Source organism: Cnephaeus nilssonii (genome assembly GCF_951640355.1).
Source record: "Cnephaeus nilssonii genome assembly, chromosome: 10".
Taxonomy (NCBI): Eukaryota; Metazoa; Chordata; class Mammalia; order Chiroptera; family Vespertilionidae; genus Cnephaeus; species Cnephaeus nilssonii.
This window is the reverse complement of record NC_137081.1, coordinates 35,257,237-35,274,111: the sequence shown is the minus strand read 5'-3', so window position 1 is coordinate 35,274,111 and position 16,875 is coordinate 35,257,237. Positions and strand designations below refer to the sequence as shown.

The following is a 16,875-nucleotide window of genomic DNA, read 5'->3' as shown; positions in this document are numbered from 1 at the left end:
CAAAGAAGGTTTATTCTAGAAGCAAAAGATTGTTAAATATCTCAGTACTTCAACTCCTTGCAGACTGCTCACTGCTCACCCTTTTCTGACTGCCCTTCTAGTCCTCACTTTTGCTGTACACTTAAATAGTCTAAGTCTTCTTTTTAAAAAGTGCAAGATTTTGTAACTTGTTTTTCTAACAACATCACATCACGAACAAGATTCCAAGTAACCACAAGCCTCTCCCAAACTGATGCCCCATGTATAAACGAGCCTGCTTTTGATTTGTGAGCTCTTTATATATTAACCTTTGTTTATCCTGTACTTTGCTACTATCGTCATCACCATTTTTTCCCCTTCATGTGAGGGTTTTTTTTCATCTTTAGTTCCCTCTTTGGTTTCTGCCTCTGATGTTATATTTGGAAAGACATTCCCAACTCTAAGCATATATTTTAAAATACATTGTCCTAGGTTTTCTTCTTGTAGTTTTGCCATGAGTAAGCAATTTGAATAAAAATGAGAATTTGGTGGATCATGAATCTATGGTTTCATGTTTGCCGCCTGCTCTGAAATGTTACACTCACCTACATGCTATAATCTGTTAATATGTCTTTATATTCTTGGCATGGTCTGCCCAGAAGTGTTTTCTGTTGTCCTTCCCTTGGTGTGGTTGCCCACACTTGGCCAGAGCAGACTCTGTCTGATGGTCGTCTTGTGTTCTGTCCCCAGACCAGCTTGGCACACAGACTGGTGACTCGGGAAGGCTCCGTGGCCCCACTTCCCCTCTACACATCGCCATCCTTGCCCAACATCACACTGGGACTTCCTGCCACCGGCCCTTCTGCTGTAAGTAGGCTTCCGAGGGTCTGTGTGGTGCGGGGCAGCTGTCACAGGCATGTAGCCTGGATGTTACCAGTTGTGCCTCTCCAGGGGGCGGCAGGCCAGCAGGAAGCCGAGAGATTGGCTCTCCCAGCCCTGCAACAGCGGCTCTCCCTCTTTCCCGGCACCCACCTCACGCCCTACCTGAGCACGGCGCCCCTGGAGCGGGACAGCGGGGCAGCTCACAACCCTCTCCTGCAGCACATGGTCTTACTGGAGCAGCCACCCACACAGACGCCCCTCGTCACAGGTGAGCGCTCTGCACGGCATCAGGCCTTGCCAGCTCACAGAACCCGGCAAGGAAACCTGTTCCACCCTGTGTTTCCCTCACTTCCCCCACGTCCGGGCATATGACATGATGCACCATGTCTCCCTCACAGAACTGGGTGGACGACATGCCAGTTACAGGTCCTGCCCTCTCAAGAGAGGGTTGAGGCTCCTCTGGGTCAAGCTGAGCAAGTGGCAGAAACACAGACCTGACTTGGGAGGAAAGTCAATTTCTATCAGCAGTAAATTTTATTAAAACGGTGCCCCATCTAAAGGAAAAAGTGTATTTAGGAAAAGTGGGAAATCTGTGATGGAGTCTTCATAGCAGTGATGGTGTACAGAGTCACTAAGGATCGCCAGACGTGTGGGGGCTGCGGTCGCCCGTCCTCATCTGGGTATCATCCTCAGTTTCATGTCTGGCTTCTCGAATCTCTCTCTCTGTTCAGAAGTAAAATCTACAGCAACATTAGGGCTTCACCTCCAAATCTCTGACCCCCAACCTCTGTGGGAAATGCAGGTGCCTGCAGGCCACAGAGTCCAAATGTGGCACGTGCGGGTCCAGACGGGGGTTTGGTTTGGTTTTCCTATTTTGTGCTTGTTTATCCCTCTCAAGCACTTGGTTCCTTAGTCACTGGCTGGCCTGGGCTCGGGTCGTATCCTTCTAGGACCCCTGGGCCCTGTGGGAAGACGCCTCCTGACTGCTTTCCTGCCTTTCCATCCTGTCCTCTAGCTGCCACCAGGGTCCCCTCAGGGCCTGGGAAGTCCCCCCGTTGTGCAGCACAGTGCTGTCCAGTGCAGGAGCACCGGCCACATGTGGCCATTAACATTGAAATTGAAAATTAAAAGCACTCAGTCACCTGTGAGGCATAGCGAGTGTCCTATGGCTGCTGGTGCAGTGCAACCTGGACCATTTCCATGGCACAGAAAGCTCTGGGCGGCTGGCTGCAGTGAGGCCCCAGCTCTCAGCTGGAGATAGGCTGTGCCAGGCCTCCGGGCCTCTTCCTCCCATGCAGCCACCAGCTATCCAGTTTTACTCCTCGCTGACTGGCCTGCAGGGTGATTCTGGAAGCCCTGTCCTTTTCCCAAAGCCCCTTTTTCCATGAGGCCAGCTCCTGTGCCCCTGTCCTGCTCCCATGTGCTCATTCTATGTCAGCTGCCGTGGACACTGCGTCTGTCCTGCCTCCCTCCTGGAGCCCAGACCTTGCATTTTCCTACAGCTCTGCCATCCTCTCTCTCCCAGCACCCACACAGTCTGCAATGCCTAGCAGATAGCATAAGCTCAGTAAATATCTCTGTGACTGAGCCCAGTGACAGCCATGGTCTCTGAGGTGGCTGTGTCTGAGCAGGACCCAGGAGGTGTCACTGCAAGTTTCCTATGTCAGTGTATCTAAGTCCCCCCGAGTGGTCGGCCCACAGACCTACCTCCTTGCTGATGATCTCGTTGGACAGACTGACCAAGTTATACCAGCTCCACTCATAAGTGCTCTGGAAACAGGCCCCTGTGAGAGGAGTGTCTGGCTGGGTCAGAGAGCAAGCAAGGTGGAGGGTCTCGGGCTCTGTGTCCCCTTCCTCGCAGGCCCTGTGGCTTGTACGTTTTCATATTATTAGGCTCTCTGCACACAGTATCATTACTCTTGGAAAGAGCAGAGTCCCAGTATTCCCAGAGGCTGAGTTTGAGCAGCTAGCTGGGGCAGTGCATGGAAATCGGGGTCATTTCCATTCGAGAAGGAAACTGTTTGCAGAGTCCTGGCTTGTTTCTGCAGCTCCACACAGAACCATGGGCACTGCCTGGTCAGGCCACCCAGCCGAGCACAGTGCTCGAGTGGCCGGCGAACCGAACTTTCAGACCAGTGTGTCCTACCAGCCAGGCCCTGGGAGACGGGCCCCAGAGCTTGGTAGTTGGGTGTGTGCAGGAGGCTGGGTGCTGGGGCAGGTGAGCTTCAGGGAAGGCTTCCTGGAAACGAGCATCGCTGCTTGAGACCTGAGGTGGGACTCGACAGGTGAATAGGTGGGAAGAAGGCCAACTAGAGGGGCAGGTGTGGGTACCTGGTGGGTTATTTTAGCCTTCTGGTCACTAACAGGGCAGCAGGAGATGGTGTGCTCAGTTCATTTACCATTTTTCCCGGTCGGACATCCTTGACCCAGGGTCATTTTCAGGCTGAGCAATGTTTAGTGTTTGTTTGCCTCAGGTTGCCAGGGGGACATACCCAGGTTGCACGAGACGGGGTTTGTTAGACCTTTTTGTCCCATAGAACCTTGGAAAAATGGTCAGTGACCTAAACAACGATTTGCAAAAGAAAGACCAGATGGAGGACAAGCCTACAGAAGGAAAAATGTTAAACTTCCTGGTTCACAAGAGAGGTTGCAATTTAAACTGAGATTCAAGTGCAGACATAGCCAGATGTGTCCTGTCAGCTCAGACTCTGGATCTGAATGCTTAGCTCAGGTGCAGATGTGGGCGCAGCACCCTCCTATGCAGCCAGTGGGCCTGTACATTGGCAAATCCTTGTAGAAATTTGTAGAAAGAGGTTTTGACCATATCCATCAGGATTTTAAGCGTTAATGCCCCCTTTGTGCATGAAATCAGTGCTTTAAGAGACCCTTAAAAGAACTTGACCCCTGAGGACATTTTTTTCCTCTCACACTTAGTTTCTGTGACAGGGAAGGGCCACTGTGACCTTTCTCAGCTCAGCATGTGGTACTCTCATTGCCCACAGTGCTATTCAGATCAGAACCTTTGAAGGGCCTGGGCCCTCCTGAGGGGGCGATCATACCTGTGACACTGCCTCTTGGGCAGGGCGAGCTGTTCTGAAGCCTGTCGCACAGAACACCTGTTGATGGCATTAACATCGGTGTCAGAGACAGTACCCTCCAAGTGACAGCTCAGGATGCTCGGCGTGTGCCTGGAGTCACACCTGGTGGGCTCCAGGGAGGAGGCGCCGGAGCTGGCAGCTGCAGCTCACGGTGTCTCTGTCATTCACTCAACAGCTCTCTCCCCTCCTCTCTTCTTCCTCTTCCCCTCTGCTATTTTCCTCCATGTTATCTTCAGACTGGTATCTTTCAGGCCTGGGCGCCCTGCCCCTGCACGCACAGTCTCTGGTTGGCACAGACCGGGTGTCCCCCTCCATCCACAAGCTGAGGCAGCACCGTCCACTGGGGCGTACGCAGTCGGCACCGCTGCCCCAAAACGCCCAGGCCCTGCAGCACCTGGTCATCCAGCAGCAGCACCAGCAGTTTCTGGAGAAACACAAGCAACAGTTTCAGCAGCAACAGCTGCACATGAACAAGGTGGGTCTGTGCCGTGCGCTCCGCGGCATCACGTCTGTTAGCTCTTTCCTCAGCTTTGCCATCTGGCAGCTGCCCCTTTCTGACCTTGAACAGCCAGGTGCCACAGGAGAAATAGTAGGTCTCAGGCTTCCCCACGCTCGGCAGGGACGGGCTTGTGTGCAGCTGGAACTTGGGGGAATTGTCTGTGCGGGGCATGACGGGAGTGGGCAGGGCCAATTCCCGAGTCCCTGGTCAGTGTTATGTATGTGGAGTGTTTGCATCACTGCGTGGTAAATTCCACTCGGCCAACACTTTTTTCTTTTTAAATATGTTTTTATTGATTTCAGAGAGGAAGGGAGAAAGAAATAGAAACATCAATGATGAGACAATTACTGATTGGTTGCCTCCTGCACCCCCCACACTGGGGATCGAGCCTACAACCTGGGCATATGCCCTGATAGGGAATTGAACCGTGACCTCCTAGTCCATACGTCAGTGCTCAACCACTTAGCCATGCCAGCCAGACAAGAATTTTTTCTTAAGCATATTTATCTTCTTTAAGCAAACACAAAACAGAAAGTCCCCAACTTTATAGTGGCTTGAAGTCCCCAGAAACACGTGTCCGAGGTGATTCTACCCTTGCGGTATACTTGTCCTTTGGAATAACATCCTCTAGAGGGCTACACCCAGGCCAGCTCACAGAAGCCTGCACACCTGCACAGTCCCTAGAGTCATGGCGGCACCACTCTCAGCAGGAAGTGGTGGGAAAGGGTAGTATTACTCTTTAGTGAATAAAATAGGAAAAGAGCAATTTTGAGTAATGTTTTTCAAATGCCAACATTTGAAAGAAAGCATCTTTTAATAGTAAAGAATGAGATGAACCTGTCCAGCATTTCCTCAAAAGGCAGTCCAGCATTTCCTCAAAAGGTTAACAGAGTTGCCATGGGACCCAGCAGGCCCGCTGCTAGGCCTGCACCCAAGAGAGTTGACAACATACGTCTACACAAGGGCTTGCACACCAACAGCAGGACAGCCCAGATGACAGTCAAACAGAATGGGCACAGACAGGCCATGGTGTATAACTCAGCCCTGAAAACATGGTGCAGAGTGAGAGAAGCCGGACAGAAAAGCCCACACGTTGTGTGATTCGATGTGGGTATAACATCAGACGGGCAGGCAGATTGGTGATTGATGGGCACCGTAGGCGGGGTGGGGAGTGGCGGGGGGTGACTGCCAGTGGGAATGGCATTTCTTTCTGAGGTGATTGAAAGTGTTCTAAGTTAGAGACACGATGGTTGCACAACTCTGTTAATATAAATGACTAGTGACTTACACAGTTCAAAAGTGTGAACTCTGGTACGTGAGTTACCTCTCAAAGCTGCTAAGGAAGAAGTGGATGAGGTAAGAGAAGGCAGCTTTGGTGATTTCTGAGGGGAACTCGCAGATTTGGGGATGGACAGACTTGATTCTCAATGTGTCTCTTTCCTGGGAAAGCTCACCTGGTTGCATCCCCTCTTTCAGGGAGACCCCAGTCATTGATCCTCCACCCGTTACACACAGTTAGGCTTGTCTCTGCCTCCCTGAGGAATGAGAGAGTGGAGGGGAGGGCATTAGGAACAAGACCTGGAAGGGTCCACATGAGTGTGAAGATGGAGCAAGAGGAGAGAAGACCACCTCCCCGGGGCCGAGGCGCTAAGTGCAGCCAGCCCTGCTCCTCTGTCTGCCAGCATTCCCAGCCCAGCTGGGTTTTGGGCACGGAGACTAGTCTTCAAAGAAGCATCTTCCCACTCCACGCTCCCTAGGTTTGCTCCTCTGAGTCTTGTCCCGAACATCACTCATGAGTTCCCCACCCCAGTTAGAACTGCCTCCCAGCCCCATCCTGTTATCTTGCCCACCCTCCTGTCTGCAGTGACTACACCCATTCCTCACGTTTCATATTCCTATCTCCTGGCATGTCAGCCCACAAGGCTGCGGTCTGTGTACCCTGGTGGACCCAGGTGCCTGGCACAGTGCCTGCTGAGAGCGGGTGCTGGTGTGGTTTTGTCAAGAGTGTTGCTTGTTGAAATGCCATCATGTCTTTTGGGGCTACTCCTCCACTGAGTCCGGCTCAGCCCCCACAGGGTTCACAGGTGGAGGTGGCAGCCACATAGCCCCAGTCCACCCCAGTGTGTTTGCCCTGACAGGGCTAAGGGACGTTCCCTCCTGAATGGCCAGCTGCCCAGGGCAGCCAAGCCAAGACCCCTCTACCCACCTGCCACTAGGGAATAGGCTTGGACCCCACCTGCAGATTCCCCACCCCCAGGCTCTCCCAGCCAGGCAGGACAAAGCAGTCAGCAGTGGGCAGACCCTGAGCCCGTCCCTGATTGGACAGGAAAGGGACTCCTCACTGTGTGGGAACTTGACATTTCTCCATCTGATGCCAGTTTGGTTTCTTCGTTTTGTTATGTCATTATCTGAGTGGCACGTTAGGAGGCTTTGAAGACAGGAAACACCTATTCATAGGTGATATGTTCCTGAACAGAGTGACTTGGAAGCTGGGTAATCTCCCTGATTCTGCTACATGACTGACTGACGGTGGGAACGACAGGTGACTGACATGTTTATACACTGTTCTCGCGGCGCTCAGGGAGCCAAGCTCGTATCTGGTACCGTCTGGCGCTGATGTCTCTGCCCTTCATCTTGGAGCAGGCTGTTCCTAGGCCTCATTACCTGATGGCACTAGAGCCCAGGGCCTGGCGGGGCTCCCTCCCTGCAGCCCTGTTCCCTATGCATGGGGATGGAGGCCTTCCATGCATGGTCTGCTGTCATTCGGCCTCAGTGGGCAGCTGCTTCAAGGAGGTCACCCTTGGAGAGAGGTCAGCCCTTCCCAGTTGCTGCACTTTCAGCAGCCCAATGGGGCTGCTGTGGTTTCCAGAGAATGGCCCATTGGCTGAGAAAGCCTGTGAGGCAGGAAAGATGGACCTAGGAGCTGGCTGTGTTCACCGGGGCTATCACCACTGCTCTCCAGCGGTATGTGGGCCTCCCTGTGAGCGCCCAGCGCTACTATCCAGCTGTGTGTCAGCCTCACTGTGGATGCCCATGGCCTTGCATGCAGTGTGTTTAATAAAGTTCGCTGAGTGAAGGGACTTTTAGGAGAATGTTTGCCATCAAAGGGGAGTGGGGCTTCCAGCTCTGAAGTGAAGCCAATCTTATGTGTCTGGGAGCGTCTGAGAATGGCCTCAGGTGTGGTCTGTCTGTGTAAGGTGAGCACCGTGTACAGGGGCAGAAATGCTTTTTCTCTGTTAGGAAAGAATTCTTAAGGCACCTTGACAACTGGAGAAGCTGGCTTTGCTGTGACAGTAGTTCCGTCTGTGGTTGCTGAATTCCACATAAGCCCAAATCCTGTAGAGCTGGGTTGATGCATTTCCCTTTCACCCAACCTTCCCAATATTGAATATGAAAACTGGGTCTCGTTTATTTGTGTTGTCTAATTATGAGCATGGCCAATAGTCTTTAAAAATGGGCTGCTTACCAGTTGGCTTTGGCTCTGAACTCCAGTCTGGCTTTTAGAAAATGTGTTGCTCTAATTTGGAGTTGCATTTGTTCTCATGTAATTGATAAATGAGGGCTCCTAAGGTCCAAAGGCCACTAGGAGACAAAGAGCTGCCTTGTTCGTCCAGTTTGCTGCCGATTCTCTGCCAGTGTTTTCTCCAGCACGTTTGCCTGCCACTGCCCCTCCTGCTGCTGGCTCTGCCATATGGCCCGGCCACAGCGGTCAGTGGGAAGCAGAGCTGCATATCAGCGACAGGGGGCCAGACAGTGGCCTTGGCCCAAGGAGGCTGGCTGCACAAGCTCCTGCATCACTGCTGCGTGGAGACCCTCGCAGTCCTGCGACACCTCTGCAGCACAGGGAGGCTTCTGATGCAAGCCACGTGCCACTGCCCTGGTGACATCCCTCCTAGGCACCCTCATTCCTCAGGCCAAACTCAGGATGTGAAGTGAGCTCCAAGGACCTGGGCTCTCATGGAAGCTCTGGATGTCCTGACTCCTCTGGAGGGCCTGGCAGGCTCTGCTTGGATGCCTCATTTCCCAAGGAAGCTGAGAGGATGGCAGAGGAAGCCCTGGACATCTGCTGTGAGCAGGCTGCTTTGTGTCCCCTCTGCCCAGCTTCTCCAGGAAGAGCTGCCACTGGGCCTTTGCCATCTCCCAGCTCCTTTCTCCTCCCCTTCTATGACCCAGAGCTGCCACCCATCCACCTGCCTGCAAGGGCTGCAGCCTCGCCCCGCCCCATGCCTGCCAGGCCTGGGGGGATGGGGGAAGGGGTGTGGCCTCAGGGGCTCCCTAAGAGTGAAACTGCAGGAGGAAGGAGGAGACTCCATAGAGCCCATCACCTGGAAAGGTGCCCAGGACACTGGAACTGGTAAAACTAAACATTCAGCCCAAAAGCAGCATGTGACAGAAAGGATGGAGTGCGGTCCACAGGAGGCACACTGACCACAGCTGGAAGCCCACCTGCCCCACAGGGAGTCTGCCCAACTATGTCAGCACCTGCCCCAGATACCAGAGGGGATGATCCCTCACCACATCCAGGGGCCCTTTACAGACACTGGTTGAATGCTTCAGACATGGCAACTTCGGACAGGTCACCTAAACATACATGTGATCTGTAGCTGGACCCGATTTGGAACAGAAAAGGCCATAAGTGACATTACCGGACAACTGAGGGAACTTGAATATTTGTGTGGTCTACAGCACAGTTGACAGTCACTAAGTCTATCAGTGAGACTCCGAAGTGGGTGATTCCCAGGGTTCTGTGGAGAAGGGCAGAGGAGGGCTGACACATTTGCTGGATTGCATCTCACGGCCACTGGTAGCCCTCAAATTGGTCAGCAGAGAAGAGGTCAGCCTCTGCCTCTATCCCTGTGTCCGTCCGTCTATAGGAGAAGGGCATATGGGACTTCTTAACGATTTTTAAAAGTTTTCTCTAGTTTTGAAATTTAGAAGAAAACGTTGGAAGAAAGTCAGGATTGGAGTATACTGTCCTCTGAGTACATGTTCCCATGGCCACTCTCCTAACTCTCGGTAATTAATGCTCTGTTTTCTCAACCAGCTTCCTCAGGCAAGCGCTGGGGCCCTGGCTGGGCCCTCCACTCCTCATTTACTTTTCCTTGGCCTCCCTGGGGAGGGACCAGAGCTCTGTGTCTGCAGAAACACCCCACATCAGAGCTGAGCCTCCCGAGTGGCCTAGAATAGGCCCTGGGTTACCCTAGCATACAAATTACCTCCCTTTGGGGTCATCCTCAGGTCACCCCGAGGTGGCCACAGCCTCCTGTTTCCCCCACACTTGGTGCAGATGCTTCCCACAGCCATCTTCATGGAGCTTGTGGAACGGCACCTCGGAGCAGGGCATGTGGCCTGTATGCCTCCTCGTAACACCCCAGAGCTGACTGTGAGCCTGCAGGTACTCAGGGCCCTCTAGTCTTCCTCCCCAGGGCGGTGGATGGGCGGACCCCTCTTCCTCTCCTGGCCTCTGGCCTGTTCTCTGTGTTTCCCTTTGTGTGTGTGGCCTCTCTGTCCTCAGTACAAGCCTCCATGAGCCTTGCATGAGCTTCTGCACTCGAGGTTTCAACTTCTTGACTGCTCAGTTCTTCCTGACAGCCGTCTCCAGTCCTGAGCTGGCTCCTAAACCCTGACTTGGATCCCCTTCTCATGTGGCACTTGGATTTCAGCCTCTCTGAGCCGTTCTACTCCCTGCCCTTCCTTCCTGGCCAGCTGCATTCTTCTAGGCAGTAGCCAGCCTCTGTCCATACCTGCATCAGGAGTCAGCCCTGCTGCAGCCTTCCACTCCTCTTTCTGGACCTAGCCCCTCTTCTGGCCTTCCACCCCAGCCTGGCTGAGGCCCAAAGTGTCACTCCCAGTGCCCCATTCTCAGTGTGACCTGTTAGGACCTACCTAACAGGCAGGGTTGTGAACCCCCTTTCAGAAAACACAGCTTCTCAGGCCTATGGTCTGGAGGTCAAAGTTCATGACATGGGAGCTTTTTAGGCCCGAGGGTGGGTGGTAGGAAGTGGGACGGGGCTGGGGGCTCTAGGGCCTGGTCAGCTGGCAGAGAAGCCCAGTAGGAGGAGGAGCAGACGCAGGTAACAAGCCCCAGTCCCCTTTCAGGTCAGGACCTCAGTTACACTAGGATGGACACAGAAAAGGGATTTCTCAGACAGATGAATAACTGGGCTGAGGGTGGAAGAAGGCAGGCAATGTCCCTCTCAGCAGCTGTGACAGTGGAGGAGGGGACATTGTCCTCCTCCATTCTCACCCAGGCGCAGAGGTGGGTTGACACATCTGATTGTCATTGCTGTTCTCTTGCTTGGCACAAACACAGTTTCATAAACAAACCAATTGCAGGTCTGCCTCCTTCCCTGCCTGGGGACTTGGTATTACTTCTCAGCACCGCGGACAGCGCCCATGTTCTGCATAGGTGACCAGCCTGGTGCTAGCCTGGTGCCTGTTGGCCTTAACTCACCCCCAGAGTCCTCTATCCCTTTGTTTCTGAGATGAAGACTTTCTGATGCACCTTTTCTTTATGATGACCTCAGTCACCTTGGGTCACTCTGACTTCACCCTTCACCTCTGTAGATTATCCCCAAACCCAGCGAGCCAGTCCGGCAGCCTGAGAGCCACCCCGAGGAGACAGAGGAGGAGCTCCGTGAGCATCAGGCCCTCCTGGAGGAGCCTTACCTGAACCGGCTCTCCGGGCAGAAGGAGGCCCAAGAGCTGGCTGGAGTGCAGGTGAAACAGGAGCCCTTGGAGAGTGATGACGAGGAGGCAGAGCCATCGCGGGAAGTGGAGCCCAGCCAGCGCCAGCCCACAGAGCAAGAGCTGCTCTTCAGACAGGTGACCAGGAGGGCAGGGCGGGCAGGGTGAGAAAAGGTGGACAGGGAAGGGGAAAGTGGACTGGAGCCGGGTGGTGCAGGAGGCAAGGGACAGGCCTGGCCTCAGACAGTGGCCCACGTTTCCCGTGGGTAGTGGAAACTGAAGGGCCTCTTCCTTCCACTCCCACCAGCCCAGGTCTTCACCCACCACTCCCTAGTGGTGTGGGAGTTGGCTGAGGGTCTATGTCTGTTTACCTTAGCTAGACATACTGGCCATTTGTCCACTGTGGGCATTTATGCACCCACTTTCCAGCCAGAGTCGGCCCAGACTCCCTAGGGATGGTTTTCTTTCAGGTCTGTAAGCTGTGATAAACATAAAGCCAAGTGTTAGTAGGATTCAGCATAATCACTAAAGGTCCGCAGAGGGAGATTAATGTTTTAGTTGATCAAAAAGGTAGGCAGGACCTTTGGAGCCTGAGGAGACAGCAGTGGCCAGCCTTGCTGATCCAGAAAAGAAGTGTCAGCCAGGTGCCCAGAGCCAGTAAGGGTTCTGGGCACTGGCACACAATAACCAAACTCACAAGAGATTGGTGAATATATCTGATGAATGATTTATTAATTTACAGTAAAAATAAAACTGCCAAATCAACAAAACACTAGGTCAGCCAGGCAGGCAGCGAGTCAGAACCTCGTGTTAAGAGGCCCAAGGCCACCAAGGAGGTTGCTTACTCCTAATGAGCCAGACATGCGAGCCAAAGGGCGCTCTCGAAGTGGAGTCAGATCTTGTCCTCCAGCAACAGAGCTCTGTTCAGGGTGCAGGCCCTGGCTCATCCCCGCCCCTCTCTCCACTAGATGTCCTGGCCATCCAGTTGTGCACCACTCATCTCTGACAGCCCAGGCATGTGGCCCTCTGCAGCTCCCCCAACAGCACCGGGAAAGACTCCACCTGTTACACACAGGACCTTAGATTTCTCTAGAGGCCTCTGGGTGGGCAGCAGGCCACACCCTTCACCCCTTTTGGGTTTCATGGGGGGCCCTGCAGCTGTCTGCTTGTACAGTGCTTTTTCTGTTTCTCATTCAGAGGGGGACCATCTCGCATCTCTCAGGCCACGTTATTAGCACCCAGGCACTAAGCCACTGCTCTGCAAAAGTGCAGTGGAAATGGCACTTAATGAAAATAGAGAGGTTCCAACCAAAGGAACCTTGTCTTCTGCTGTGCAGCTCCAGCAGCAGGAGTGCCTGGCTGGCTGTCCTGGCCAACAGGACCCCACGGGGCTTCATTCCCTAGTCAGTGTAGGTCTTGGAGTTATGAAGGAAGCAGATTTCTTATTATAACTGGAATTCAGTGTGTTATTAGTACCGGATATGAGATTGGAAAGTACTTATGTAAATTTTTAGGGTAAATATCTTGTAGATGATAAAGCCATCAGCATTTGTTTAGGAAAAATAGCCTTGTTGTACTCCAAGCCTGAGGCAATCATTAAAAACACTAATTTTCTATGTTCTTTGGAGAATAATTAGCAAAAGTCCTCATCAGGGAAACTCAATGGTGCAAGTAGCAATTTGCAGATATAAACGTGAGAGATTGTGTCTGAGTTTTTGGAAAACCTGTACTGGGAAGAGGGCTGGTTGGTTGTAGGTGGCCGTGAAGCTGGGTGTGAATCCCTCGGCGTCCAGGGGAGCCTCCTGCTCAGGTCCTCCCAGCATCTCAGGGCTCTTCCCCTGCCGCCGCCCCCCTCTCCCCCCCCCCCCCCCCCCCCAGCCTGCGGTGTGCCTGCCTCTCCCCCAGGGGCCAGGAAAACAGACCTTCCAGAATGACAAGATTTATACATGAAAACTAAGGCACGATTCGCAGAGGATTTGGCAGGCTCTGCTTTCTCTGGCACCTCAGCCTATAAAGTAGGATGTGGACCCTTCCTTCCTTTGCTGTCCCAGAGTGGCCCTGGGGATCAGCAGCTCCTCGGGCAGGGCTGGGCTGGCCACAGGGTCATACCTGCCCCTCACTCCCTGTGGCTCTACTCTGCCTCCCCCAGGACACGTACCGCAGCCTGTCCACAGCATCCCATCGGGGTCTTTCTCCCTCAGGCCCTGGCTGAGTGGCCCCATGTTCCACAGACCTAGCACTTCCCCTGCACTGCAGCCCTGGGTTGGAGCCTCTCTGTCCCAGCAGCCTCCACAGCCCCTTCCAGAGTCTTTCTTTATATCCACTGGCCAGCAGTGCAGAGGGGGAGAGAGGTCAGAGACCTGCTGGCTTTTAGGCTTTGGGTCCTGGTTGCATTTGTGCTCTTACAGAAGCCATTCTTCACACAGAAACAAGATTTTTGTGGGGGAAAAACTTTTCATGGATGTATGTGTTTAATTCGCCCCTTTCTACTCTGTTTTTTTGTTTGTTTTTTGTTTTTTTCTAAAAGATGGCTATCGGTCCTGGGATTGTCCATGTAGGTCCCTACCTCCTCAAAGGCACAGCCACACACCCCCGGCCCTGTCACCCCAGCTGCTTGGGCCCTGGGTGTCAGGAACCTGATGGCTCACATCTTCCTTGCTTCAGCAGTCGTTCCTATCCTCAAGTGAGGGTGTGGGACAGTGAGGGGCCAGGACAGGGAAACGGTGGCAAATGAAGTAGAGTTAGCATTTCTCTTCTGCGGTGGGCTTTCTGCCCAGGTTTTTGGCATGCAGAGCAAGTGCTCTTGGTCAAAACCAAGACAACAGAGTCGACCAGGAGGGCTGCTGCAGGCCGCTGGGGCATCTGGTGGCCATCCCCAGTGTTCATCCAGGTGCCACCATGCATGGCATGATGGTGAGCGGGTGGAGGGGAGGGCGGGCAGAGGGATGAATGATACATGAGCAAAGGGCATGCAGAGCCCTTAGGGAGGTAAGGTTTCTTTGAAGCAACAAAATGTGTTTCCCCCTAGCAAGCGCTCCTGCTGGAACAGCAGCGGATCCACCAGCTGAGGAACTACCAGGCCTCCATGGAGGCCGCTGGCATCCCTGTGTCCTTTGGCGGCCACCGGCCTCTGTCCCGGGCACAGTCCTCTCCAGCATCTGCCACCTTCCCCATGTCTGTGCAGGAGCCCCCCAGCAAACCGAGGTTCACCACAGGTAACATGAGCAGGGAGGGCTGGGGTAGGGGTGGTGTTGGGCCCTAGGCTGCCTGGCAGGGCAGCCGGGACATGACAGACGTCTGTCTGGGTGGTGTGCTTCGGGGCGAGGTGTCAGGGACAGGCCGCTTCTAGGGCTGGGCAGCCTCACACTTGGCCCAAACTCCTTCCCTGGGTGGGGGGTGGGGGGCCAGATGGATGGCTCACTGAGGCTCCCTTCCCCTGCCCTCCATCTATGATCCTGGGGGCTTTCTCCTGGGCATAGAAGCCCACCCTCGCGTCCCAGAGAGTCATTGTCCTCCAGGGAAAGGTCCATCCCAGGCCAGCGTGAGTGTGCGTGTGCAGGCTGGACGCCTCCCTGTCATCATCAGCAGGGGCAGTGAACCTGCCCTTTCTCCTCTGTCCCTTCCTTGAGCTGAGCCTATACCTAGGGCCCTGGACTCTGCATTGCTGTCCTCCTTGTTGCCAGTGGTCACAATTCCTACTGTGCTGTTCTGTGTTGCCCCACCTCACCACGCCAGAGCTGGGGGACACATCTGCTGGCGGGAACCTTGTTTCTGCCTGAAAGGCTCCACACGCAAGTCAGGAATGAGAACTGGGTGGTTGAGCCAGGCACCCACTGGGGTCTGAGGCACTGGGCTCGTGAGTGTGCCTCTGCCCAGCCACATCCGGCCTGAGGCGGAAGGAAGCCAGGGTTGCTCTTAACACTGTTTTCACCTAATGTTTCTTTTCAGTGATTTATTAACACAAAAAAAATGTCAAAATTCAGAATGGTTTCATCCTTCAAACAGTCCTTATAAAATGTCTTAGTTTTTTCACAGTTATGTCTAAGTGTGGTTAAGTTCTTTTTGTCAGCTCTTAGAAGGATATTGTCCATATTCAGAGAAAAACTTAAGTAGTGATTATCCAGAAATTAAATTGTTGCTTCTCAGAAAGGAGACCAGAGACTGCACAGGTTCATGTGGGCAGCAGGTGGCCCTTCCTGGCAGGAAGCAGATCTTGGCCATTGGTCAAGATGAGCCCAGAGCACAGCTCACAGCAGAGACCATGCCTTGTCTTTCCTCTGAACCTAGGAGCCTCAGACAGTACACTCCACTAGGACTGCTTAAGAGAGAGGTGGGTCCCTGGCAGATAGACTTGGCTATTTAGACCAAAATCTCATTTCTGGAAGTCTCCATGGTCCTCTGCAACATTAATGCCGCACAGCATTAATGCTGGAGATAGGAGTCCTAGGGTGGGCCTCCTTTTCATGTCTTTTTCCTTTGCCTGCTCCCACCCAGCAGGGTACCACACCCCAGAGGTGTTGTCAGCTCGATTCTGGGCAGGGTACCACACTGTATTCGGTCACGGTCAGAGTACCACACCCCAGAGGTCTTGTCGGCTCGATTCTGGGCAGGTGTGCACCAAAGCCGTTACCCAGTTTCCTCTTGACCTCTCCTTGGCTTTTGTTTTTTTGAACTGCAGTTGAGGGGTTCTGATGAACTTTGATTTTTCTAATGAATCGTCCCTGCAGGATGGGAAACAATGTGAGCCTCTGTCCACTTCTATGGAAGTGGTGGTTTGCCGCCAAGATGGTAGCTTTCTGGGCTGGTGGTGGGCAGCCTGCTGCTGAGCACTCCTGCTGCTCTGAGGGTCTCGCCACTGCCTCCCTGCAGGCCTGGTATACGACACACTGATGCTGAAGCACCAGTGCACCTGCGGGAACAGCAACAGCCACCCCGAGCATGCCGGCAGGATCCAGAGCATCTGGTCTCGGCTGCAGGAGACTGGCCTTCGAGGCAAATGCGAGGTAAGGCTGCCCAGAGCAGCAGAGAGGGTGGCCCACACAGCCTGCAGGAATCCAGTGTGGAGTGTGGGACCCTGCGGGGAAGGGGCCTGTGAGCATTTCCATGATGAGGACTGGCAGCTTGGGATATTCAGGCCTGCCTTCTGGAAGATGCCCAGAGCTGTTTTCCTAAAAGCCCAAGGCCTCCTGAAGGAAGGCTCACCTCTGTCCTGCACCCTAGTCTCCCTGTACCCGCTGATCCCCTGCATCCCCTGGTCCACCTGCATTCAGTCCCCCTACATCCCTCTATCCCCCTGCACCCCTCTGTCTCTGCGCCCCCTGGTCCCTCTGTAACCCTTTGTCCTGTACCCTCATCACACGCTGTTCTACTCTCTCCCAGCACACTGTTGCTGAAACCCCTTATTTTCTGTCTGGTCATTCCCCTGGAGGAACCATTCTGAGGCTCTTCTCCCATCAGCTCCCAGGATGCACGCAGGCCGCCCTCCAGCAGGAGCTGGAGAAACAGGGAAATGAGCGTTATTGCTTTTCTTCAGTGTCCTCTCACTTAACATTCCTGAAGCTTCTCCTAGTATGTAGAAAGTGTCAGGTTTGAGGTACCCCTCAGAATCCAAGTTCCCACGGAGCTGTGAATGGTGTGGGAATTTGAGTCACAGTCTGGTCCTGTCTGGTCTGGTTGGAATTTGGTTCATGATCATAGCGCCCCCACCCTCTCTGAGTGGAGTGAGAGGGTTCCAGCTGGTCCTTGGTCTCC

At 53.7% G+C, this 16,875-nt stretch overlaps 1 protein-coding gene across 11 annotated transcripts in view; it reads left to right on the top strand.

Moving 5' to 3' along the window:
- Positions 1-16,875, top strand: part of HDAC4 (histone deacetylase 4) — a 238,318-nt gene that overhangs the window by 180,310 nt on the left and 41,133 nt on the right. For 7 of the 11 annotated variants that reach the window (XM_079781863.1, XM_079781868.1, XM_079781860.1 and 4 more), the window contains 6 exons: positions 709-825; positions 910-1,108; positions 4,175-4,413; positions 11,005-11,262; positions 14,153-14,339; positions 15,994-16,127. In XM_079781863.1, coding sequence (XP_079637989.1) covers positions 709-825; positions 910-1,108; positions 4,175-4,413; positions 11,005-11,262; positions 14,153-14,339; positions 15,994-16,127 — 1,134 coding nt within the window. Of the gene's footprint in view, positions 1-708; positions 1,109-4,174; positions 4,414-11,004; positions 11,263-14,152; positions 14,340-15,993; positions 16,128-16,875 lie in introns of all 11 variants that reach the window. The other 4 variants (XM_079781867.1, XM_079781862.1, XM_079781861.1 and 1 more) reach the window with 2 other exon arrangements.